General features: G+C 42.2%; 2 protein-coding genes across 6 annotated transcripts in view; one reads left to right on the top strand and one right to left on the bottom strand.

The window, feature by feature from the left end:
* The window catches only part of cdhr2 (cadherin related family member 2), a 52,845-nt gene extending 44,224 nt beyond the window's left edge, over positions 1-8,621 (top strand). For all 4 annotated transcript variants that reach the window (XM_062970201.1, XM_008121323.3, XM_008121325.3 and 1 more), the window contains 7 exons: positions 1,287-1,364; positions 1,785-1,845; positions 2,404-2,528; positions 2,797-2,910; positions 4,282-4,362; positions 4,968-5,034; positions 8,017-8,621. In XM_062970201.1, coding sequence (XP_062826271.1) covers positions 1,287-1,364; positions 1,785-1,845; positions 2,404-2,528; positions 2,797-2,910; positions 4,282-4,362; positions 4,968-5,034; positions 8,017-8,163 — 673 coding nt within the window. In that variant the 3' untranslated portion in view covers positions 8,164-8,621. The remainder of the gene's footprint in view (positions 1-1,286; positions 1,365-1,784; positions 1,846-2,403; positions 2,529-2,796; positions 2,911-4,281; positions 4,363-4,967; positions 5,035-8,016) is intronic.
* Positions 8,622-8,912: 291 nt separating this feature from the next.
* The window catches only part of gprin1 (G protein regulated inducer of neurite outgrowth 1), a 44,192-nt gene continuing 26,574 nt past the window's right edge, over positions 8,913-26,530 (bottom strand). For both annotated transcript variants that reach the window (XM_062970203.1, XM_008121322.3), the window contains exon 2: positions 8,913-17,872. In XM_062970203.1, the coding sequence (XP_062826273.1) occupies positions 16,052-17,872 (1,821 nt within the window). In that variant the 3' untranslated portion in view covers positions 8,913-16,051. The remainder of the gene's footprint in view (positions 17,873-26,530) is intronic.

Below are 26,530 nucleotides of genomic sequence, written 5' to 3'. Positions count from 1 at the left end.
TGTTCTCTCCCTCCATTTTGGGGAGTACAGCAACGTTTGGCCACAAGCCCTGCCTGTGCCTGCCTGGCAAAGTACTGTATCTCTTTCTCTGGGTTCAAGCCTTCAGCCTGTTGTGTGTGTTTGGACACCAGCTGCGCTAAAGCAGTGTGTCTCCCATCATTCCCAGACCCCTCTCTGTGTAAATAAAGAGAGTGCTGGAAATAACACTTTCAAACCAGGAATAGAGTTCCTTATTCTGAGGCTGATGGGCATCTGTCAGGAGTGGTTTGATGTTGTGCTATGATTTCTGTTCCTGGTTGATAAATGTCATTTCCTAATTGGTTCTGTCCCAAAAACATGGCAAAACTTTATCACACTGCCAAAACGTTGTCTTTGCACAAGGGACATTGTTCTATAAATAGCACATTTTCCTTTGTTGAGTCTCCGCCAATTTAACAGAGTTTCACCCACAAAAACAAAGTTTCTGAAGTAGAACAATAACTTTCAAAGTAAAGACAACCCAATGAAACAGGAAATAACACTTTCAAACCAGGAACAGATTTCTGTAATTATTAAACAATGTTTTTTTATATAAAAAATATGAAAATTTGCCAAAACTCTGAGGATAAGTGAAACATTCTGAAGTGGTAAATGTGTTCTACTACTGTAGCAAGTTTCATCAGGATAGCTCAAAAAATGAGGGCAGGAGAATCCCCTAAAGTTCCTCCCATCAGTGCTGTTTTTCCCTATTCCGTATGCACATCTGCCATTAACGAAGTAATTATGAATATTCAGAAGTTTTGAAAAGTTTCAAACTTTTTGCCTTCAAAATTCAGAAATGACTTTAGAAACAAAGTGCCGGCACCCCCTACTTTTGAACAGAGTTTAGAACCATTTTTTTCTGGATCGCACATACCTAATGACCACAATTACTTGTGGAATTCCTAGATTTGTATTCCAAAAAAAGGTAAATTTTCCAAGCCATGTAGCACTAGTATCAGCAATGTTTTACACTGCTGATAGGGAACCTGCTTGAAAAGTAAAGAAGAGATAAAAGACATGAAAGCTGGTATCTAGATAATGTTAGTAGGCAATCACAGCATGGCAGATGATGTTAGTGGTTCTGCCATGCTGATTCGTTGGGATGTGAATGTCTTTGCAGATAAAAGTGACCACTTGGGTGGTCAAGTCATTGCCTGGAAGACACATTCTTCATCAGTCAAGGTTCAAGGGAGGCTTTCATGCTAATAACTCCCCTCTTTCCTCCAACATTTTCATCTGACATGCCGTTATCTCATGTCCTTTAGAGCTTCAGGGAAAACTGTGATGGAGGCCTATTTCATCTACAAGAATGGCACAGCTCTAGGGGATGAACTTGTAACCAAGTAAGTGACAGATTTCAGTGATATCAGGCAAAAAGTACATAAAGCATGGACAGAGGGAGGAAATAGCAGAACACAGCAGGATGGATAGTTGTATGTCAGAAGGTACTGACATACAACAGTTTCTACACTGCTGAAGGTCGGATTGAACAACATCATCTTGCAGACTTTTTGTATGACAGAATAGGCGGGAGTGGCAAATTGAGAGAAGCAAGAGATTGGGGTGAGACAAATGAAATCTGCAAACCTCATCTAACATAACCCCTCTGTTTTAGCCAAATGTAGCTTTGAAATAATAGCTATGATAGATAATATAAAAGGTAAAACTTCAGGCTTTTCTTGTCCTTTTAAACAACTATATTTTCAACAGAAGGGGGTCTATCAAACTCTTTCTGAAAAATACCTTAACACTCTTTATTCCAGGTTCATCCAGAACAGCCCTGAGCAATTGAAACAGCTGCTGGGCATGGGCCTGTTACTCATTGTAAGTACATGTGTCCTTTTAGTATCTCTAAACTCAAAGAAACACCTCTAGGAGTCTCTCTGAGAGAAAGTGGGAGAGTGCTACTCAAAGCTCACATGGGTAAGATCTATGACTCTCCAACAGTTCTAGCCGTCCCACACAACATAGCCAGTGGTAATGAATGCTGGGAGTTGCAATGCAACAACCTCTGGCTGCACATCGTTTCTTAGCTATTGGGACACAGGCAATTTTTGAGACAAGACATATGTCTCATAAAGAACAGCAGTGTTCTGCCCAGAACTCATAAAAGTTTATTTTTGGACTACACATTTCAGAATTCCCCAGACAGTATGGCTACTGCCCATGCTGGGTGAGATATTCTGGGAGTTGTAGTTCAGAAATTAACTTGTCTAAGTGCTTATTCCTGAAAAATAAGTTGTCTAAACTTTGGTTCTTCTTTGCAAAGAGCAATGAGATCTAGCCAAGCGGGGACTATCTCACATCTTAATGATGACTATGGCATAACCTAAACATCATACAGATACTAATAACTTGCAGCAACATATTTGTCTATTCCAGGGTCCCGTGGACGTGACTGAACCCAGCCGGGACAACATGCTGCTTGGTGTCATTGCAGGACTGGCTGGGTGTGTGCTTCTTCTTTTCCTCATCATGATCCTGACAGTAATTGGCATGAAGAAAAGGTACAAAAGCCTCATTTGCCTTTGTTCAAATTTGCTGTTTTATATTGAAAGGAATTTTACATACCTTTTCCAGTGCTCCTTCCTTTCTGTTAATTCCCGCAAACTCTCCCATGCTGAAAAAGCATCATGTGGCAACCACTGCTGTACAAGGAAGTCCACTTGCAGGATGCTTTCAACTCAGTGGCATTCTCATAGGAAGAGAGCACTTTCTCTGGTGTATTCTGCATCATTCTCATACCCACCCTCACTTTTTCTTTGATTTTTGCAGTTATACAAGGAAGCTGAAATCACTCAAATCTCTGAAGGTGGCTTCCACATTCTCAGCAACTCCTATGCAGCAGGGACCTGCTATCCCTGGTACCAACCAGTACAACAAGGAAGGGTATGATTTGGGGAGTAGGCAGGAAGGAATGATTGCCATTTAGAAATGAGGGAGTGGGGAGGTTTCTACTGTATTGCCTTGTGGAGGACTGGGTGTCTTTTGTGACCCCTTCCAGCTCTGATTCTTGGAGGAAGATGAGGCAGATGCTTGTCTACTTTGCCTGGCTGACTTTGTGTCAAAAAACTATCTGTTCAACTGGTTCTGTGCTGAACTTATGGGGTAATGGAAGTTCACATAGCAGCTAGAACCTACAGTATCTCAGTGCAGAATAAATATCCATTGGCAGAGTTGTACTAAGTTAGTACTACATAATTTGTAATTGAATACCACTGTACTGCAGCAAATGAGAAATGGTAGGTGCCATTTATTGCACGATGGGCAATGCACATTTCTACACTATGCTGGGGGCATTATTGTGCATCTGCAACAGTTTCAGATGCTGAAACCCGCTTCTGCCACCATTAGCATTATCTAAAAAAGTTACTCCACATGTGTAGCATAATTACTTTGACATAAATCTCCAATAGGATTCTGACCACCATCTTTAGGCAAATCTGGAAATAGTTGGAGATGGCAAGAGTGGAGACACTAGGAAATGGCAATAAAGAAAATGCCGTTGAGAGGATATGGTCCAGATCCCATGAAGTATTTAGACTTTTACTTTGAGTATCAAGGAAATGTTAAACTGTGTAGGGGAGCACAGTTTAATGTTTCCTCGATACTCCAAGTTCCCCTATATGTGGGAGAGCAAACTAAGGTACAAGCTATCTTGGCTAAAGGTGACCCACAACAGTCAGAGGGTAGTTGCTGCAAATAGTACACTGTGTTAGAAATTACAACAAAAGAGGCATAGGCCCCACATCTGTGGCATACATTAAAATGCTATGGTGTTTGGGTTCTCATATTGAGTACAGTGTTCCCTCGCTACTTTGTGGTTCACTTTTTGCTCTCTCGCTGTTTTGCGGGTTTTCAATTAATATTAATGTACACATTTATCGTGGTATTTTTGCTGTTTCATGGGTTTTTGTGGTGTGCAAAGGGATTTGGAAGGGGGGAAAGGGAGAGATAAAGGGAAAGCAGGGAAGGGGAGGGAAGGGTTGGAAATAAAAAAGGGTTATTTAGCCTCCATTCTTCTTCTGTATATTGTAACTGCTAAAATAAAGTACAGACTGCATTGTAGTAAGGGGTCTGTGGTTTGCTCTCCTCCACACATAGAATAAATGTGTCCCTACTTTGCGGATTTTCATTTATTGTGAGTGATCCTGGCACATTAGTGAGGGAACACTGTAATGCCATTCTGTGGTACAATATGGACTGATGGATTGAATTTGTTGTATCCATGACTCTCAACTGTGGGTTGTTCTTCTGCAGGGCTAATCCTGTGCTCGGTTTTACCTTGGACCCGATAATGGACCTGGGCTTTGAGGAAAACCCCAGCTTTGAAGTGGCCAGGTACAGCGATGTGTCCCATCTTTCAGCTTACCCTCCTGCAAAGATCTCATTAAGCTACAGTAATTGGTTTTCTTTACAGAGGCTGTATATCACATGCAGTACTTCCAGCCTCTGGGAGGTTACGTCCGCATAGTGGGTGTGAGAATGGTTGATAAATAACTAAATTTTCCACTCACCCACTGCAATATTTTCAATTTTGAGGGCAGAGGGGGATAAAACGTGGCTTTGGCTTTCAAAGGCTAGTTTTCCGGATTTCAACCCCTGCAGAATCCCCAGACTCCCCTCTTTCTATCCAAAACTATTATGGTGGTGGTGAAGAGACAGCAATTTACATTTTTAATAGAATGAAGGGTCTCACTATACCACCTAACCTACAAATGGCTCATTTCAATTCCAAAAATACACTCCTGAGTTCTTTTGTGGCCATCAGTGAGGCCCCTGAAGGGTCCCAAGGACAGAAAACTGTCCCCTGTACTTGTCCCGGTTGCCCAGCCCTGCTGCAAAACAATGGCCCCTTCCTGCAAGTCTCTTCTCAACATTCTTGGTTGCTGCAAGAAGGGACAGCAAGAACCCCCTCATAAGCTGAGCGGCTTTCTCTTTTCCAGCCTGAACTCTCTGGATGAGAACATGGTTGATGCTTCTGAGAGTGATCCAGCCACACCTGCAGTGAAGGTGAGGAGAGCTCCACCTGCCACTAATCCATTGCCCATCCTCCTGGCCACTGTGCATTTCCGCCACTTGATTATTATATAGCAGTATGGATAGAGGCCCCAGACCTGTTTTTGTAAGCTAAGCAGTGTTAGGCCTAGTTAGAACCAGGATGGGTATCCCCAAGGATACAGTTACTATAGACCAGTGATTCCCAAAGTAGGCGCTACTGCCCCCTGGTGGGCGCTGCAGCGATCCAGGGGGGCGGTGATGGCACCTATTAGGAGATGGGGGCAGGGCCAGGGGAGGGGCGGGGCCTCTTCCCAAGTGCCGGAGACAGGGCTGAGCACCTGAGGTGACTTAGGACACACAGGAGGTGGAGCTAGAAGAGTGGGCGTGGCTTCTTCCCAAGAGCGCAAGACAGTGCTGAGCCTCTGTATACCTCCCCTGAGGCACTTGTTAGACCACGAGGGTGGGGTATAGAGGTTCAGCCCCATCAAGCACTTGGGAAGAGGCCCCGCCCCCTCCTCTAGCCCTGCCTCCTGTGTCCTGGCAGGCGCCTCAGGACAGGGATAGAAGCTCAGCCCTGCCCATCCCCTCGTAACTCCACCCATCCCAGTCCTGGCTACCCATTTGTGGCCCCGCCCACCCCTCCCCCTCCCAGCCCTGCATCTTGGACTAGGGGAGAGGCTCAGCCCCGCCCTCCCCTCTAAGCCATGTCCTCCTTTCCAGGGGGCACTGAGTAATATTTTTTCTGGAAAGGGGGCGGCAGCCCAAATAAGTTTGGGAACCACTTCTATAGGCTATCTTTCAGTGGTAGGTGATGGCAAGCCTTTTTAAGCAGTCTATGCATAAGAAAACACTATGAAATTCATAGTGTTATAATATACTGACAGGTGACATAATGGTAAATGCATACACATAGTAATAGTAGTAGTATTCGACCTTAACTTACAGGTCTTTGATAGACAAGATGTGACAGTTTCTTCTCCTGAAAACTGACAGGCATGTTGAGATGGCTCTTTTTCTGGGTATACATTTATGTCATGAGATTTCCTGCCATACTGTGAAGTAGATAGAAACAGGAGGAAATTGTAGTGGGGAATCACTACTAATGGTTGCAGCTGTTTGCAGGTATTCAGGAGAAGTAAAGATACTTTGTATAGTGCTACATATTCAGTTGCATTGCTGGGGAAGAATCAGAGAGTATAATTTCCTCACATGGGGTGGCAGTGAAAGTTTGATCACGACAGTGATGTGTATGAGTCACTCATGCCCTTATTTGTGTAAGGCCTTTGTCGCTTTACATGAATAGTGGTAAGAAGGATGTAAGCTTTACTCTTTGAACTTGTCTCTTATGCCCCTTCTAAAATCCAGATTATCTGTTTTGAACTGGATTATAAGGCAGTGTAGACTAAGAGCCCTTCCACACAGCCATATAACCCAGAATATCAAGGCAAAAAATCCTACAATATCTGCTTTGAACTGGGTTACCTGACTGCACACTGCCATATATTCGAGTTCAAAGCAGAACATGTGGGATTTTATTCAGCTGTGTGGAAGGGGGCTAAGATAATCAAGTTCAAATCACATAATGTGGATTATCAGCTTTGATAAACTGAATTATATGGCAGTGTAGAAGGGGCCTTAGAGGGACATAATTGAGACGTCATCCTCATGCAATAATTAGGTGAATTCTGGCATTCCCATCTGTCCTGGAGATGGTGCCTCTACACCACACAGCTAAAGGGTTATTGCACTGTGCTTGGTTTTCTACAAAGGCACCAAAAAGTACACTCCCCAAGAAGACCAAAGCTTAGGGAAATTCTTTTTCTTACTATAACTCCCGGAATCCCTTAGCCAGCATGGTCAGTAGACAAATTGTGAGATTGACTCATATAAATCCTGAATTTTGTACTACACTAGACTAGACCCATCAGAGCAAAAACACTAGGCTTTGGAGTGCTTTTCAAACAGCCACCTCCAAAACTGAACACAAAATGTCACTCCAGCCATTACACACTAACCCAATCATTCTCAACATGTGTGTCCCCAGGTGTTTTGGCCTACAACTCCCAGGCAAAACATCTGGGGACCCACAGGTTGAGAACCACTGCCCTAACCCATCTTTTTTCCATTCTTCCAGCTCGTGGGTGCAGGGATTCAGACACTGCACCCCAGTAAGCTGGTGGTGGGGTCCTCTCTTTCTACTATACAGATTGGTCCCCTCTCTTTCTTTTCTTATCACAGCTCTTCCAGCCACAGAGCCCATGAAGAGGTCCTTTCACACCACACCACACACTGCTATGATTCCACTTCAACTACCATAACAACAATCTGCAGAATCCTCAGTTTTGTAATTTAATTACTGGGAAAAGAAGATAAGTCTTTGGCTGAGATTTCTAAATGCCCCTCCCTTAGCTGCCAATTCTAGAATTCCACGGAATGCTTCCATGGTAGTTAAAATAGAATCCTAGTGATATAATTGTTTAGTTATAAAGGGCCCCAAGGATAAGATGACATCAAAACAAAAAGGAACAATGTCTAAGAAACAAAGAGCCCATGTGACTTTTAAGATTTCTTGTTGATATTGTTAACTGCTGTCAGGTTGAGTTCAACTTATGGCAAATGTATTAATGGGAGATATCTAGCTCACCCTGATATCAGCAGCCTTGCTCAGGACATACACATTCATGACCATGACATTCTTGGTTTAGTCTATCCATCTGGAATGTGTTTTTTCCTCCCTTATTGCCTGGTACCTTCCTATGTCTTAATGCCTTTTCAGATTTATTATAACATGATTTATTAATTGCAATCCACAGTCATAGTACAATACAGTATAATCTGATTTTAGAGGTCCAGGAATATATGTACAATATACATGGATGTTTGTGAGATCATGATCCTCCTTGTAGCTTTGTAGCAAGAAACTAACACAGCTACCCTTTTGAAAAATGCTCTAAGTGTTCATTCAGTATGGTGTCTGTCTCTCTTCTCCCCCAGCATCACAAAGAGGATGCTCAATGCCAGCCAAACGACAGAGAGGAGCCTTTGAAAGCTGCCTTAGAAAGCCATAAAAAAGCCAAGCCAAAGCCAGAAGGTCTCAACAGGATAGCCAACAAGCCAATCCTGAACACTACAGATGTGTGACTGTAGTTGTTTCTTCCTAACATGGGAGGAAACAGCAGCCTCGCAGTAGTACAACTTTGCCCTGAAGATGGAATTTCGGCAGCACTTACAATAAATAAAAATAAACTGGCAAGGAATTTTTTTTTAAAAAAACTTCTGATTTGTGATTGTCTTATGTCTCAGACTTGCATCCTGTGCAGTATCAGACTTGCCAAGTCAAAAAATAATGGAACAAAACATGGAAGTTACGTATATGTACCAAGCTGCTTGTTGTTGTTGTTGTTGTTGTTGCCATTGTTATCATGTGCCTTAAAGTTATTTCTGACTTATGGCTACCCTAACAAGAAACAATCACAGGGTTTTCTAATTAATAGTGTCAGAAAAATGTTGTGACCAAAGGTGGGGTGCAAGATATCACCTCCCAGTGGATAGGGAACAGAATGGGGGTTCAAAATAAAGCTATGGTACTACCCGCTTAATATAGAGTCTGTATGGTACAGTTGAACACCATTCACTGCCAAAGACAAGGGCTCGTACTCTTTATAGTACTGTGCATCAGTGGTTGCCAGGCCATGCTTTCACCCTTTGTGATGCACACACTCTTGAAATTAACTGACTTTCGTATTGCCTTGAAGCTCATTTTTTCCAATATCATCAGTAAAGAGGACCACTTTTGAGCCAGTATCAGACAATCTCCCCCTGTTCCTTTCAAACGCTTGATGAAACCAAGGAGAACCCTCATAAGCTGAAGAATGTTAGAGGTGTTTACATTTGATTTTTTTTGGAGAAAATTTTATTATCCAACAGCCAGGTTTACAAGTTTATAGACTAAGGATATAAAGAAGGGAAGAAAACCAAAACCAAAAGGCAAGGTTACTGTTAACAACTCATCATTGCTTGGTACTATAGATCCATATGGCACGTGAACACCATACTGAGAACAGCACACAAGGCAGGGTGTAGGGATGGGAAGGGTCCACAGCAGTTCTGTAGGTTTCTCCAGTAAGTAAAATGGCATTTGGCACTAGTTATACCCTCTGCAATCCTGTATGCCAGTGATGCTATCAATTGTTGGAGATTTGGGAATGGAAATCTACACGTCTCATTCTCTTTGTCCCGCTCCTCTCATATGTACGTTTGGAGATGTCTCCTGCAACCTAATTTTGCACAGCAAGACAAGTCCCACTGAGAAGGAAACTGTTTATGGATACAAGTTCTTAGTATGCTCAGCAAACTGTACAGGACGTAGCTCTTGCTGGAGAGCCAGTCTCTCTCATTTTCTATCTTACACAAGCAGAAGATTACTTGTGAGCACTAGGCCTTGCCAAAAAAACCAAAAAAACCCACCAAAACACAATGCACTCATAAATCAATGTATTCAGCAATAAATACCCTGCCTCAGCATCTGCACAGGTTTAATTATTGCTGGAGTACATCAACACTATGGAATTACTGCAGTTTGACGCAACTTTAATTGTCATGGCTCAATGCTATGGAATCCTGGGAGTTGTAGCTTGGTGAGGCACCAGTACTCTGCCATAGAAGACTAAAGACTTTGTAAAACTACAACTCTCAAGATTCCATAGCATTGAACCATTACATTCATGTGGTGACAAACTGCATTAATTCAGCTGTATAGATGCAGTACTAGCTAGCTAAGCAGAACTTTTGACAATTCAGTGCCAGCGCTTGATCAATTTTTTCCTTTGTGTAGTTGAAGTTGTGGGGAAAATGTTATGCCAAATCACGTCTTAAAACTCCCTTAGTGCCAGTTAATGGTTTTGGCAGGAACCGCCAAATATCAGTATTCCATCCTTGTTCAGGGTAAGGACTGAGAAGCACATCCTTGGTGAGAAGATAGATGAATCCTACCTCTGCTGTTAGTTTCAGAACAATTCCTTCTATGCTGTATATACTGGTGCACACAAGTCCTTACGACAGCCAAGTATCCATGGATTCTACTTCCACCGATTCAACCAACTGTGGCATGAAAATATTTAGGAAAAACATCCAAAAAGTAAACTTTGATTTTGTCTTATATCAAACACAACACTTATGTGCAGGCAGACCATACTGTATCCTTCCATCGTTTCACAGATCTTTTAAATTCCATTTTGCTGCAGACACTGAGAATTCACTCAGATTCATCATTGCTGGAGAAATGGTCCTTCTCTCTTCCAAGATCTGGGCCTGATACTGTTAACCTTATCAGTGCTACCCAGGGCGAATCCAATTTTAAGGCAATCCCTCTGCAGATGAAGAGGATGAATTGGATTAAAAAAAACCCTTCCCTGTCATCACCAAAACTTCCTAGTGCACCAGCCTGCTAATCCATGCTTTCCAACAGGAAAGTAATCCACAGATCAAAGCAATGCTCTTCTGCCTCTCTTGGTAGGACATGTATGTTATAAGAGGTGCTGGGCTTTGGTCCATCTGAGAGCCTTCTGCGAAAGAGAGATTCTTCAAGTTCATTTGCTCCCCTCACAAGTGTTGCAGAGACAGCTGGAGATGCACCTGCCAAATGGTGTCCATCTTCTTGATTTGTCAAAGGGATGAAGTCTCTGTCTCCTTTTGGAATAAAGCCCACATCACCAAGCATAATGGATTTCACTCAGTGTTCCAAGTAGGATTGCCACTCTATTATCCTTTTCTGGAACATTTTCACAACAAGAGGAAATTCAACTAGCCACCCCATTACTTCTTCTCACGTGATTGGCAAGCTGGGAAACACCAAGCCAGCTGCATTTCTTCTATTGTGCAACTGGAAAAAACAGGCTGGCAACCATTAATTCATATAATGCCAGGAAGAACCATAAACTTAAAAAAAAATTAAGATGATACCATAAACAGCAGAGATGTCCAGGGGCATGTGTGTTGGTTTTTGGCACTCTAATATTCAAGAGTTTAGAAATGCTACCTTTTTGTGCTACACTTGCACAATCTCTCAGACAGCATGGCCAGCGCTATTGGTAGACTGTGGGAGTATAGCACATAAAAGCAATATTTCTAAGATCAGAATTATGTTCCTTAACTGGAGGCACCTTCAGTAAAAAAATATTTGATGCAACTACTCTGGATTAAGAAAACAAAAAATTGGTACTGAAAAGAGGCTTTTAACCATTCTCTCCTCTCCTTCAACTAATTTGTTCCATTCATCTCTTTCCATACCTGGTTGTTTAGGGGGAAAGCCACAAAAATGCTAAATTCCCAATGCATAAAATACTTGGCGGGGGGGGGGGGGAGATTAGGGAGGTGGGGAGGGAAAGAAAGAGCATTTTCAAGACACTTTCATAAAAACAAGAACTTGATTCAGAATAAACACAACAGAGAAAACAGTGTATTTTAAAAAGGCCCCATATTCCAACACATATGAATGAAATATCCCAGCCCACCCAGACCCTCTGAGAAAAAGACATAAAACTAGCCATATTTCCAATGGCAATGGACCTCCTTGCTCTCAGGGTGGGTGGGGTGGGGGGACCCAGACTGCAGAGGGAAACACACACACCTGCATGCCCACAAACAAGGGCATGCCTTGAGCCACACACTCATATACAAGATCCTTCCAAACAACTAGTTTCTCAGGCAAATTTATTGTCCAGTGGCACCAGCCTTGTGACCTAGGATTCAAGATGCCACCTCAGAATTCAGCAAAAGTCCTAATCCAATTGAGTCTTTCACTTCTGGTCTATCACTGACAAACTTGCAGAAGCCAATATTGTGAGAAATCCATGGATTTTCAGACTGCCAGAGTAATTGCAGGGTTCTGTGTACATGCTGAAATGATGCTTCTGAGTAATATTACTCATTGGCTTAATTTTGAGTTGATTCAACTCAATGAACTATTCTAGAGCTGACAAATGAGATTCCTGTAGTGTGTGGGATGCCGCTGTCAAGATGGCCAGAAAACTTGTGAGCCTACTTGAAAAGTATTACATTAGTGCAAAAAATAGTTACCTTCTGGAAGTTCATGAGCTAGTACTCCCACTGTATCACTTTATTAGTCAGGATGGCCAGCTGTAATGGGATTTGGACTATATATGGCAGGTCACAGGTCACCTAGCCATGGCAGAGGCTGTTCCATGTATTTATTGTATACCAGAAATAAGTGTACCAACAACATTTTGCCTTGGAGCTGGAACTGGATGGAGTAGGGCTAGGAGTGGTGCATTCTCCACATGTGGATGGATTACATATACCAACAAAAAGACCATTAATGGCTAGCTGCTGGGAGTGTTCTACCTGGAGAATCTGCATTGTGCAGAGGGATTGGACATGATGGCCCTTGAGGCCCCTTCCAACTCCATGATTCTGGTTACTCAAGGCTGCATCATCCCCACCCCTAGCTGACAGCTTAGTTTGTCAGATCACAATCTAAAGACATTGACCATTGTATTTTCAAGCTATATCAGCTCTCTCCACAAATACTGCAGCTATCCACAGATAAAGCTGTATGTTTCCCATGTCTTCCTTCATAGCAATAAAAGATTGGGACTTTCAAGTTCTTTAAATGTCCCAGAAACTCTATACTATGCACTACACTTCATGGAAAACTCATCGGGTACAGAATTGCAATTCTGACACTGTTCCACTAAAGCTTGGCTCCTGAGCCTTAAAGCAATAACCTGGCAGAAGTGTAGCTATGTAATCTTGTTGCAGCAAAGCCAGCACAGCTCTCGGAACATAGTGTGACATGCATTTTGTAGGTAAGTCTGTATCTCCAGAAGTAGGCTCCTGCACAGAAAAGCTCAAGTTCCATATTATCCAGTACAACATGGTATATGACCAAGAAAGAGTGATCAAATAGCAGCCTAAACTGGTGTGAAATCATGGCAATATGAGACAGTCACTAAGTCAGACAGATTTAAAACCAACTGAGATAAATTCATGGAGAGCAGGTCTATGGCAAGTGAAGATCTCCATGTTGGAAGGCAGTATAACACTGAAGAGTAGTTGGCACGGAAATAATGTGAGACAAGATGATGGCCTTTTCATTTTGCCTGCCAACTCACTAAAGGAATTTGTCTGGTTCAGAAGTCAGAAAAGTGATTTTTTGGGACTACAATTCCCAGAATCCCCAAGTCAGCACTGTTATTATTTTGAGAGTTTAATTCAAAAGTAGTAATTCTTCCAAGCTCTGATTTGTCAATTGTGCAGAAAAAATATTCTTGACTAACTTGGATTTTTGCCTTATCTAGTGTGATTGTTGTTGCATTTAGTGGTGCTAAAAGATTATCAGCTGCTTCAGAAAGAGGAATTTAATTGTTGACTGTGATGGCTGCTGTTGTTTCTTCCCAGGGCCAGGTATATGCACATTAGGAGCTGGCAAACCCTGACACTGACCTATTACAAAACCCAAACAGCATGCTTCAACACTGTGATCTCTGTTTGCACGTATCTAACAGTGGCTTATGCCAAATCCAGAAAATCTGAAACTAATCTTGAGATTGACAATGCCTATGTAAAGAGCAAGGAAGAAGGCCTCTGATCTAACCTTGGGTAGCAAGACTGAGCTCAGGGTCTTTGGCAATTTTAGAATAGAAGTCAATTGCTGCTGCTGTCTACATCTTAAGAGCTATTTGACCAAATACAATTGGGTGTAATGAGTTTAACTTTTTCAGTTCTATATTCAGTTAAACTTGGTGACCATTTATGGTAAAGGCCTTGTTCAAGACTTCAAAAGAAAAAAAGTAGGAGGGATGTTGTGGCATGGGTACAGAAATGTTCCACTCTTCTTAAGCTGCAGTCCAAACAGGGAGGGCTGCAGATGGTTTATGGGACTTAAAGGTTACACCTACATGAGGAAAAGGGGGTTAGCAGTGCCATGTCTGCATTAAGCCCAAGACATAACTGAGGAACATGCTGCCCATGGGCTGGAATTAGAGCAAGCACTGGTTTTACCACAGCAAGTCAATGAAGGCAGTGAAACCGGGAAAGTGAGCTTCAAATTAATGTCAAATTAATAATTTGTACATTCTCTTGTATATGTCTAGACATTTTAGTAAATACTGATCCCAAAAAATTGGGCCAACATATCCACAGGTCAATGTAAGTACTGTACCTTAACTCTGATAAAAAGAAACCTATCTTTCTCTGAGTGGCAAAAGGTGAGACCTGAAGAGAAGCACCAATGCCTTCTGCTTTCTCTGCTATGGTGTCATTTCTGGATTTTATGAGTGTCTGGGTGGGGAAATGGTGATGGCAACAACTCTTTAGGCTTTCCATGAAAGGGGCAATGAGAAAGTGGATGGGGGTTCAGTGATTCTTTTATGTTCTCCCAGAATGAACTAAGCTCTTACTGTTCATCACACCACACAGAAAAAGGGAGGGTTCCTTTTTTGATAACAGTTATTACTTTACCTTAAATTTTATGAAAAGAGAGCAATTTCCTTCTCTGAGTAGAGTTGCAAAAGGGTTTCTGAATGTTTGGGCAGGTAAATGATGGTCACAGTGGCTGGCCCTCCAAGGCAGCACTGATGCTTTACCTTCTCTGTGGAATGACCATCAATGTATCCACAGGTCACATCAAAATCTATAATTTTTTTTCTCTCTCTCCCCCCCCCCCCCCCAAACCTGTCCTTATATGTGAGTATATATATTAGTGGAATTGTCCACTGTATTTTAAAAAAATGAAATGAGTCTAGAAACTGGTAAGGAAGTAACTGCTTTTGCCGTTGTGTTTTTATCGAGGATGGAGAAGCCACACAACATTAAAGAAATATACTTCCACACTACAGAGTAATTAAAAACTAGAGGAAGCTTTGTTGTTGCTGCTGTTTCTGGTAAAAGAATCTTAATGACTAGGAACTGGTGCAAATGTATTCTTCTAAAGGTGAAGATGTGAAAATGTGGACATTTCTTTTGTGTGCGGTAAGAAACAGAAAATATTGTAGGCGATGATAGTTCAGAATTTTGCTTTCAAGTTACAAGGTTCCAGATTCAATTCTTAAAATACAATGATAAAAACAGATGTGATAGTCACTAATGGCAAAGTGTGTGTCCAGCTGTGTGTTTAAACATCCTCTGTCCTACATCAAGGTACTTGCCATATGAGCTGGAACCATTGTTCACAGGTAGGGTTCGGATTTCAGCAATTCATGGCCTGGGGAGACACTGCATGGATGTGCTTAAATGGGCCAATTCATGTGGTAAGTGGATTTATCTGTGACAGACCTTATGCAAGCAAATATTTAACCTTCAGCATCCATCACATTTGCTCCAGTCCTTATGCAGCTAGGTTTTATAGCAAAGATCCTATAGAGTAGATTTTTGACATGTTGCCAACATAGACAGTATATACAATAACTGATCACAAAGTATTCCTGAAAACTTTTCCATAGCAAAGATGCCCTTTAAACAGAAATTGGCTAAAAGATGGCACATTCCACTCCCTGGCAATTTCCATGGCCTTCCTTCAGTGTCTTGGGTTCCTCAGCACTGCCACAGAGGATTGGGACCTTTATGCTGTTCAGTAAATGACAAATATAGCCTGTGAGAGGACCATGCCAGTAGTACATACAAACCTACAGGTGCTCTCCAGCTTACAGCAAACACATGGCATGTTGTGATGTAAATTTGGCATTGTAAAAACATAATGTCTGTGCAGGCAATGCAACACCACAAGGTGTGAGTACTGCCTTCTCAGACACTCATGTTTCTCACCAAGAACACTGTCTTGCAGAACTTTGCAAATATTTGTTTGCATCACCCTTGCATTCTTCAGAAGATGCTAACTCCTCTTCCAAAATGCAGTTAACAGATGTGGCAGACAACTTAAAGTTTTGAGATGCAAGAGAGACTGAGAAATACAGATGGAAATGGTCCCACATATTGCCTGAGAAACTACTTCACATTTGTGTTCCCTTCCCCACATCTGCTATAAAACCCAAGTAGTGACAAAGGACCTGCTTCATTCCACAGCTGGCCCCCCGCGGGAGCAGCAACGGGGTCGCCGCACATTCTGTAGGAGTGACCTGAACACACTGGGCTGCCTCTTGACCTCTGCCTTCTGTGGGGCCCCTTTGATGGAGCTGGAACGGGTGCTCTGAGGAGTCATCACCACCTGCCGACCATGCTCTTCAATCTGCTTCTCTAGGTGCTTCTGGATAGCCATGCCCAACACCTCCACTTCCATGGAGGCACCATACACTTCCCATGTCATCCCCTTCTCATCCCAGCTGACCTCCTTCACGGGCTCAGGTGTCTCCTCCACTGCCCCTTTCACATGCACCTCAGGATAGGAGGCTTGGGGGGATTTGGTAATGGGGGTCATGGGCCCAGTGGCCACTGATCTAGTCTCCACTGGGATGGACACCTGCATCTCCACATCTTTCTTGGCAGGTTTCTGTTCTGGTCCGGGGCTCTTCAAAGAAGGGCCCCCCAACCCCCTGCCATGGAAAGTGAAGGCTGTGGATCCATCAGGTGGGTTGATGGGGCTAACAGCAACTGATACCAAAGACACGCGGTTGTCAGCTTGTGTCCCAGCATCATGCTGGGAAGGAGTGACCTCTATTGAGCAGGTCTTGACAAGAGGCTCTCCATGTCTCGTCTCCACAGCTGTTGTGTGTTCCTTAAATGCAGCCATACAGCCTGATTCTGGTCTCTGCTGTTCCTGAGCTTGTTTTTGACACTTGGCATCATCAGGTGCTGCTTCTCTGAGCCTTTCTGACTCCTTGGTAGCTTTATCTGGAATTGCTTGCAACTCACCTGGGGTTAGGTCTTGAGGTTGGACATTACGAGAAATGACAGCAATGGGGACTCCCAAGGCTGTACTGGAGTCCCTATCTTTCTTATTATCCAGAGCCACAGACCTTATTTCCCCACTCTGATCCAACTGGTCACTTTCTGTAACTGGCTTATCTGACTCCCGTGGTGTGGCTTCAGCTCCAAAGGGTTTTGTAACAGATTCCTTGGTAGCTCCCAATACCAAAGAATTTCTGTGTCCTTCGCTGAAATGTTCTGCTGTTCCACAGATGTCATGGCTGGAGTTAGGTAAATCTCCTGAGGAGTCATGAAGCTGTCCTTGGCTTGTGTTTTTCAGACACGTGGCAAGTGCTGAACTTGCCTTAGAATGTCCTGTTCCTGTTGTGATGCTATCTGTCTCATCTTTGTCTTTGCTTGATTCAAGAAATCCAACATGTTTAGAGGAGGATGGTGTACTGGCTGAGTCCTTATTGGCTTCCTTGAGGTTGGATTCGGCCAGGGGATGCTTACATGCCTCCCCAGTCACAGGGCTTACTTTTGTTTCCAAATGGCTGCAGGTATTGACTGGGTTACCAGGAGACTCTGTCAGGCTCAATACCTGCTGGCTGTTGTGGCACAAATCATGGCTGGTTGACTGTTCTCCTTCCACTTCCAGTGGGGTTCCACCAGCACTTATGTCTTTAAGAACTATGGTATTTGTGGTAGCATGTTGATCAACAGAAGGCTTCAGGTTTGCAGCTGGAGACTTCTCCTTTTGATATAGGTTATCCACCATGGTGTTGTCTTGGCTGCTCTCTTTGGTGGAGAGATCATTTATACAGCAGTTCTGCATGGCAAGATGCCCTCCGTCACACTGGAGGTTCTGGAGGCACCTGTCTTTCTCTGGACTACAAGGTGATCTGGTCTGATGAGCATCTTCTGGAAGAGCCTCTTGCTTCAAGAACTGCAGTGTCTCTGGTTCCTTAGCACTGCCCATGTCTAGATGAGACTTCTGCCATACTACTCCATGCACCTCTCTTGGAGGACTCTAAATAGAGACAGAAGGGGTGGGGGAGAAGAGATAAGTCATGCCTGTGCTTTATATTACATGGGGAAAAACATTAGCTCAAATCTATCTACATTTGAGGCCTGCCAGGTCTGTGCCTCCATAGTTTTACCAGAGTGCATTCAACTCATTTGCAGACTTTGAAGCAGTGTTTCTCAACCTGGGGGTCAGGACCCCTGGGGAGTCATGTATGGGGGTTTCAGGGGGTCACTAAAGTGTGGCAAGTTTACTAGTTCCATCACCAGTTTGGTACAGAGTGCTCTCTGAGTTTTGGTAAACTACAACTCCCAGAATCCCAAAATAGCCCCCTCCCATCCCACCAGCATTCAGTGTTTGTCATGTAGGTAGTGTGCCAAGTTTGGTGCAGATCCATTGTGGGCTGGGTTCAAAGTGTTCTTTGATTGTAGAATAAGTATAAATCCCAACAACTGCAACTCCCAAATGATGAAATCAATACCCCACAACCCCACTAGTATTCAAATGTTAGCGTATCTGGTATTTGTGCCAAATTTGGTCCAGATCCATTGTCATTTGGGTTCATAGTGTTCTCTGGATATAGGTGAACTACATCTCCCCTAAATCACTGTCAATTCCTCCCAAATCCTTCCATGGGAAGTTTGGCCCAATTCTATCGTTGGTGGGGTTCCAGGGGCTCTTTGATTGTGGGTGAACTATAAATCCCAGCAACTACAACTCCCAAATGTCAAGGTCAATTTTCCCCAAACTCCAGCAGCATTCAAATTTGGGCGTATCGGGTATTTGTGCCAGATTTAGTCCAGTGAATGAAAATACACCCTGCATATCAGATATTTACATTACGATTCATAACAATTACAGTTACGAAGTAACAATGAAAATAATGTTATGGTTGGGGGTTACCACAACATGAGGAACTATATTACGGGGTTGCGGCATTAGGAAGGTTGAGAACCACTGCTTTGAAGAAATAGTGGAAGAAAATCCAAGTATAAGAAGAGTGTTTATTGCAGGCCCAATGCATTCTGAGTAATTTCTTTCTACAGGCATACTTCTGTAGCAATGATGCATAAGTGATTTCTACAGTTTGCAGTCCTGCCACCCAAGCACTGAATGTAATAGCTGAAGTGGAGCGCGGCATCATCAAAACTTACTCTAACACAGTCTCCACATTTGCAGAAAAATGCTTGGAGAACATGTTGACATTAAGAAATTAGAAGGTAGTTGGGCAGTGCTTTTTATTGATTAAATCATGGAACATGGAATTACACCTCTCTGCCATATCCTATGGTCACTGTTTCCTGTCCAGAGATTTTATCTGCCATCATTCTCCGCATCCCTTCCTTCCTCCTGCTATCTTTTAATCCTGTTCTTTGCAACCACATCCCTTTCTTACTCCCTCCCTTCTTTGTTTCTTATTCTTTGTAACTACAGAATTGTGTCCAGGCAGTACATGATGTTTATTTCATGAATACGTACATTTAAACCAGGTACAGATAAAACCTATTTGATATAGGTTAAGCTTCCCTTTTCCAACATTCCTAAATACTCCACAAGAGTGGCTGTGATAATAACAACTTTACTTTCTGGTGGTTCCATGTACACAAACTTTGTGTCATGTGTAAAGTTATTAAAATTACATTTAGGCTATGTATATAAGTTTTATATGGAACATAATTGAATGTTGTGTTTAGAACTGGATTCTATCTCCAGAATATCTCATTATTTACGTATATGGAGCCCCCAATGGTACGGTGGGTTAAACCCTTGTGCGCCAAGGACTGATGACTTGAAGGTTGGGTTGCTGACCTGAAGGTTGCTGGTTCGAATCCAACACGGGGAGAGCACAGATGAGCTCCATCTATCAGCTCCAGCTCTATGTGGGGACATGAGAGAAGCCTCCCACAAGGATAGTAAAGACATCAAAAACATCCAGGCACCCCCTGGGCAAAGTCCTTGCTGACGGGCAATTCTCTCACTCCAGAAGCGACTTGCAGTTTCTCAAGTCGCTCCTGACACTTGTATGTATATACCAATACAAGTTTCCAAAATAAACATAAAAAACATTTCTATTCTCAAGCATTTCATATATATATAGGGTAGCAACCCACTCACCCCAGGGGACAGGCAGAGTTAGGCCTCACTTAGGACTCTTCCATACTGTCTATAAAATACAGATTATCTGATTTGAACTGGATTATATGGCAGTATAGACTCAAGGCCCTTCCACACAGCTATATAACCCATTTATAATCTTATATTATCTGCTTTGAACTGGATTATCTTGACTCCACACTGCCATATAATCCACTTCAGTGTCCATTTTATACAGCTGTGTGAAGGGGCCTCATATAATCCAGTTCTAAGCAGATAATATAAGATTATAAATATACAGTAGAGTCTCACTTATCCAACATAAACAGGCCGGCAGAACGTTGGATAAGTGAATATGTTGGATAATAAGAAGGGATTCAGGAAAAGCCGATTAAACATCAAATTATGTAATCATTATACAAATTAAGCACCAAAACATCATGTTATACAACAAATTTGACAGAAAAGGTAGTTCCATGCACAGTAATGCTATGTAGTAATTACTGTGTTTACAAATTTAGCACCAAAATATCACAATAAATTTAAAACACTGACTACAAAAACATTGACTACTAAAAGGCAGACTGCGTTGGATAATCCAGAACATTGGATAAGCTAATATTGGATAAGTGAGATTCTACTGTAATATGAAATTATTACTGTGGTAGAATAATACAGAACAATATAATCTCTAAAACCAGGACAGTATTTATTTATTTATTTATGATATTTCTACCCTGCCCTTCTCCCTGAGGGGACTCAATATATGAAATATATATATATATATATATATATGAATGAAATATTATGGATAATTTTTGTATTCAGCTATTTTGTTTTTCTATTTTAGTGCCTGTATTATGTATTTTTATTTCAAATTCAATGGGTTTAAGTTACATATTTGAAAATGTAATAAAATTAATTAGAAAAAACCACAACAACCCCCCCCCCCCAAATGGACTTCATGTGACCCATGGGTTGAACTTTATCCAAACCTGGTCTTACATAACAGCCACATTTACCTGAATGGTATGTGAAATATGCTGCAGTTTACAAGCATTTAGAATAATATCTAAAAGTGGTACCAACTTGATTGATCAGGTAATTGTGAGATCTGGAAAACCAATGCTGAAATTAAGACAGGCAGTCCAGATAAGCGCAAGAAGTTTTGGTATCTGCCTAAATGTATCATAATTCAAAGTATCTGATTTATTTCAAATTGGGCCTGTGAATGAACAAACAGAACCAGGTTAGTAGTTCCAGTGTCCAAAGCAAACAGCATGCCCTTGACTGCATATCTGGCTGCTATGATAATCTCTCATAAAATTTGCACACACAAGCTGGCAACACAGTTTGTCGGTGTGTCTTTTGGTGCCAAATGCTGTGACGACGGAGAAGGAGCATTTGGTCTGGAGGTGGTGTGTTAACAATGAACGGATAGCAGAAGAAATCCCACTGTAACACCATATCAAACTCACAGCATTCTTGCATGTGACAATGACATACACTCTTTATGAATACTTTTTATATTTGTTTTAAGCCATAGGCTGGGGCAATGAGGGAAGAAAGAGACACAAGAACTAGATTATATAATTATACCCCATAAAAAGTATTATTTCTTTTTGCACATTATATTGTTATATATCTATTATTCTAAAATTGCAGTACACAACACTAAAAAATTATCCCCTGGTATAACCTTCAATTAGTTTTTAAAAATCTATTTAAGATGAGATAAAAAATTGGTGACCTGTCTATGTCATCAAAATAATGCAGACTTGCCCCAGATTCACCTTGTCAGTGCCACATCTAGCCTTGCTGTTCTTCATTAAATTCATATTTCTGTTCACATCCCAAATCCACATCAGCACTGCTTTATCGTTCACTTCTCCAACATGGAAAGAGTGGGGTAAGGAGGTAGAACTGGGCTTGGAAACGTGGCTGCGGAAAGTTAAACTTGATGCTGCTGGCAGGAGAGGAGAGGATCGGGGGAATAAAATGGGGACACCCACCCCCAGCAAGTTCCTTTCCCCCAAAGCCAGCCCAGCCTAGATTATTCACACATACCAAAATTCAACACTGTGAAGCAAGGAGTGAGTTTTGGCATATCGCAAAAAAAAAAAAAAAAAGTGCGGGTTGTACATCGTGTTTCAGGATCAAAGCGTCTACAAGGCAAGTAATTTTTTCTCTCTTTATACAAACAGTCCCGGGAACATAAAGAGACAATGAAAATTACTTCACAGGCATGAACTTTGTGCAGAATTGCCACAGCTTTCTCTGGAGCAGTCTCAATGGTTTTGACAACACTTTTGGGCCCTTCTATTTTGACCATAGAATGCAATTTGAAGGCAACTTGAGGTACAGTAAGGAGCCGCTGGTGGCGCAGTAGGTTAAACTGCTGAGCTGCTGAATTTGCTGACTGAACAGTTGGCGGTTCGAATCCGGGGAGCAGAGTGAGCTCTCGCTGTTAGCCCTAGCTTCTGCTAACCTAGTAGTTCGAAAACATGCAAATGTGAGTAGATCAATAGGTACCGTTCTGGTGGGAAGGTACTGAGACTTCATGTAGTCATGCCAGCCACATGACCTTGGAGACGTCTACGGACAATGCCAGCTCTTCAACTTAGAAATGGAGATGAGCACCAACTTCCAGAGTCGGACACAACTAGACTTAATGTCAAGGGAAAACTTTTATCTTTACCTGAGGTTCAGTAGCCAAAAAACGCATACCATCAATGTACACTATAGTGTGCATTTAAGGGCACACCGTTAATTAAAAAACAGTCACATGAAAGTCCAAGCTCTGCCTAAAATGAATTGCAGAAGATGCCAGTGTATCCCAGATCCCAAAAATAATCTCGGCAAAATGCAGAATGTTTTTCAGACACCCACCTCTGCTGAAGTGCAGTAAACAATCCCCAATGGGAGCTTCTGAAAAATGCTCAAGGGCATGACTGGGCAACAGAAGGCTAACTGACCCCCCTGGGAATGGGATTTGACTATCTCCAGTCTTGACTACCACTTTCTCCTTTTCCACCCCATACGCCTCTGGTGCACTAATGCCCGTCTCTCCTAGAAATGAAAAAAAAAATCCTTCCACAGAAGTTGGAGGACAGGTTCAGTGTTCAATTCACCTTCTTGGTCTCAAACTGGTTCCAGATGTGACAATCTAATCACCCACCCAACAAAACCGGTTCCTCCCAAACTGGTATCAAACTGGATTATAATTTCAGTGTAGATGCACCCTTTGTCTCTGTTGCTTGATCCTGATCCAAATGAAAGTACAATGCATCTACCTTGCCATGTCACATAGGTTGTGTTGAAGTCTGTGTCTTTATAATGGTTAAAGTAAGGTAAAGGGATATTGGACCAAAAACTAACAGTGCATCTATACTGTAGAAATAATACAATTTACACAACTTTAACCACCATGGCTCAATGCTATAGAATCCTGAGATCTATAGTTTGGTAAGGCACCAATACTCTATGGCAAAGAAAAAAATTGTAAACCTACAGCTCTTTGATTCCATAACATTGAGCCATGACAGTTAAGGTGGTGTCAAACTGCATTAATTCTACAGTGTAGTTACACTCTAGGTGACAGGAGTGGTTGAGAGGAAATCTGAATATGATGCTGATTGACTGGGGGAGTAAGAGAAATGAGGTGCTGATGTCATGGGCTTTCAGATAGGAAGAATGTTTGGGAAGCCTGTGTGGCTTAGCAGTTTTGAGTGATCCTGGAGATCAGAGTTTGTTTCCCCTATTCTCAGTCACATACTCTCAGCCCAGGAATCCCTCATAACAGGTCAGCTTTAGGATCACTATAAGTCAGAAACAACTTGAAGGCATACAGTAGCAATAGCAAATGTCCAGAGATGGGTTGGATAGGAATGGAGTTTTGTGGAGGGGAGATGGAGGAGAAAGAAACGCTATGTGAGAGAAGATTTTGTTTAAGTCTTTAATCTTAAACTACATAATTTAAAGAAGTATGATTCAGCTTTAACTGCAAAGGTTCCATCCTGTGGAATACTGGGATTTGGATTAGGAAACAGTATTGAGGATTCTTAGCCAGATATCTCTCCTGTCTCACCAAACTACAACAACAAGGATCCCATAGCATGCTACCATGGCAGTTAAAGTAGAACCATAGCACTGTAGCTGTGTAGTACAAAAGGACCCTTAGTCTAATAAGACTGTATTAAGAGTGATAGTAGCCATAGAAGCTAAAGTGCTCTATTTTAATAATACTTTATATTACCTCATAAATCATAGTCAACAAAATCATAAGGGTTGTTAATCATAACAATCCCTACTGTCAGAATTATTTGAAGTACAGCCTAGAAACCTAGAACAGAGGTGGGAAAAGTGTTGCCCACGTATCTTTGAAGCTGTTTCGGGGTCCCAATATATCCCCCCCCATCACACACTCATATTTAGATGCACACAAGTAATACTGACCCAAGAATTAGAACAGGGGGACACTATGTGAGCATGAAAGACTCCCAGTACTAAACACATCTGGCCAAAAAGCAGGTGAGACATGCATTTAATAAGGCAGCCATGTCCATCCCAAAGCCTCTTTAGATTAAAAAAAGAGGAACAATCTCACACATCTCGTGGAGCAGGTTTAAAGCAAAACTGCACGTTGGATGTATCCAATAATTAAGCATCAACTGCAAAGTGTTAGCATTCCAGGATGAAGTAAGGGGTAATGCAGGTAGGATTTGGTGTTTAAGAGAAAGATGGTTTCCTGACCATGTTGGCCCCCAGATAGATATCAATGTTTTCTAATCCATCAGACATGGGCAACTTCTCATTCTGGGCCGCTTCCCCACTACCCAGAATCTTTTGCAGGTCTGTACCACTATTCAGAGTTTTACATCATTGACAATGCCATCTGATTTGTCATGCTTGGAGTTTCCCATCCTGAGGTATCCTGAATCTAAAGATGAAGCCTGCACTATAGTCATTGAATTTAATCTTATTAAGGCAGAAAACAATTCCCCAGTTTAGCTGCAGGAATCTAGATGCTGTCTATGGATCTAAGTATGCTGATACAATTATTCTAAGGGAAAAAGCTACCTAACAAAAAGGAAAATCAGTGTAATTGTAACAACAATAACTTTCAAGAAGGAGGATGCAAACTCCCAGAGTAGCAATAACACAGCTAAGAAATAGTTACTTACAGAAGATAATGGAGGGAAGAGACACTATGGCCCAACTGTCTCTCAATATGTTTATTACACTCCACTGGTTCAGGTTACTTATTACATGGACTAATGCACTAATTTCCACCTAAAGACACGCTGTCTTGGGTTTTCTTTTTCTTTTACTGTGAAGTAACTGATGGCACATCTATGCAGTTGGGAAACGTGCTTTTAAAAAACCCTTTAACCGCTCAACTGGTCTGTTCTGCTTAAAGAGCTAACAGTGCTTGCCCTTTGGTGCTTGAAGTAGCTTTGAGGCCAGAGCAGTTTTAGGGTGCATCTACATGGTAGAATTAATGCAATTTGGTATTGCTTTAACTGCCATTGCTCAATGCTATGGAATCCTGTTGCAGTTTCCTGAGGCACCGGCACTGTTTGGCAGAAAGAGCTAAAGACCTTGTGAAATCACAGCTCCCATGATTCCATACCATTGAGTCAAGGCAGTTAGCAGTGTCAAACTGCATTCATTCTACAGTGTAGATGCAACCTTAGATTGTTTGCCAAGTGATGATACCACAGACCAAGTTATTCATTCAATCCCTTGAGTTTATGATAGCAAACTAAGATAGTGAATTACAAGGGATGGCAAGAGAGGAAGTGAATTCAAACAAACTTTAGGAGGGGATTGAAATCAGTCAGGCAGCAAATGTTTTGGACAAAAAGGGTCCCAGATTCAATCTCTCAGGCTGCTTCTCAGTCGTTTAGTCATCTCCGACTCTTCGTGACCTCATGTACCAGTCCAGCCAGAGCTCCCTGTCGGCCGTCCCCGCCCCCAGTTCCTTCAAGGTCAAGCCAGTCACTTCAAGGATACCGTCCATCCATCTTGCCCTTGGTTGGCCTCTCTTCCTTTTTCCTTCCATTTTCCCCAGGATCGTGATCTTTTCCAAGCTTTCCTGTCTCCTCATCATGTGGCCAAAATACTTCAGCTTTGCCTCTAATATCCTTCCCTCCAGTGAGCAGCCGGGCATTATTTCCTGGAGGATGGACTGGTTGGATCTTCTTGCGGTCCAAGGCCCTCTCAGGATTTTCCTCCAGCACCAGAGTTCAAAAGCATCTATCTTCATTGCTCAGCCTTCCTTATGGTCCAGCTCTTGCATCCATAGGTTACTATGGGGAATACCATTGCTTTGACTATGTGGACCTTCGTTGCCAGTGTGATGTCTCTGCTCTTCACTCAATCTTCAATCTTCACTTCAATCTCTCATATCTCGGGTATAAAAGGATTAGGAACTCCGTCGTGTGAAAGTAGGACCGCTATGCCCAAACAGAGCTCTACTCATAGAGGTTGTTCACAAAATCATGGTGAGGGATTTTTTCTTTCCACCATACTACCATCCATCTTATTTATCTGGATCCCCAATCTAGT

Source organism: Anolis carolinensis, chromosome 2 (assembly GCF_035594765.1).
Source record: "Anolis carolinensis isolate JA03-04 chromosome 2, rAnoCar3.1.pri, whole genome shotgun sequence".
Taxonomy (NCBI): Eukaryota; Metazoa; Chordata; class Lepidosauria; order Squamata; family Dactyloidae; genus Anolis; species Anolis carolinensis.
This window is presented reverse-complemented; position numbering and strand designations above follow the sequence as displayed.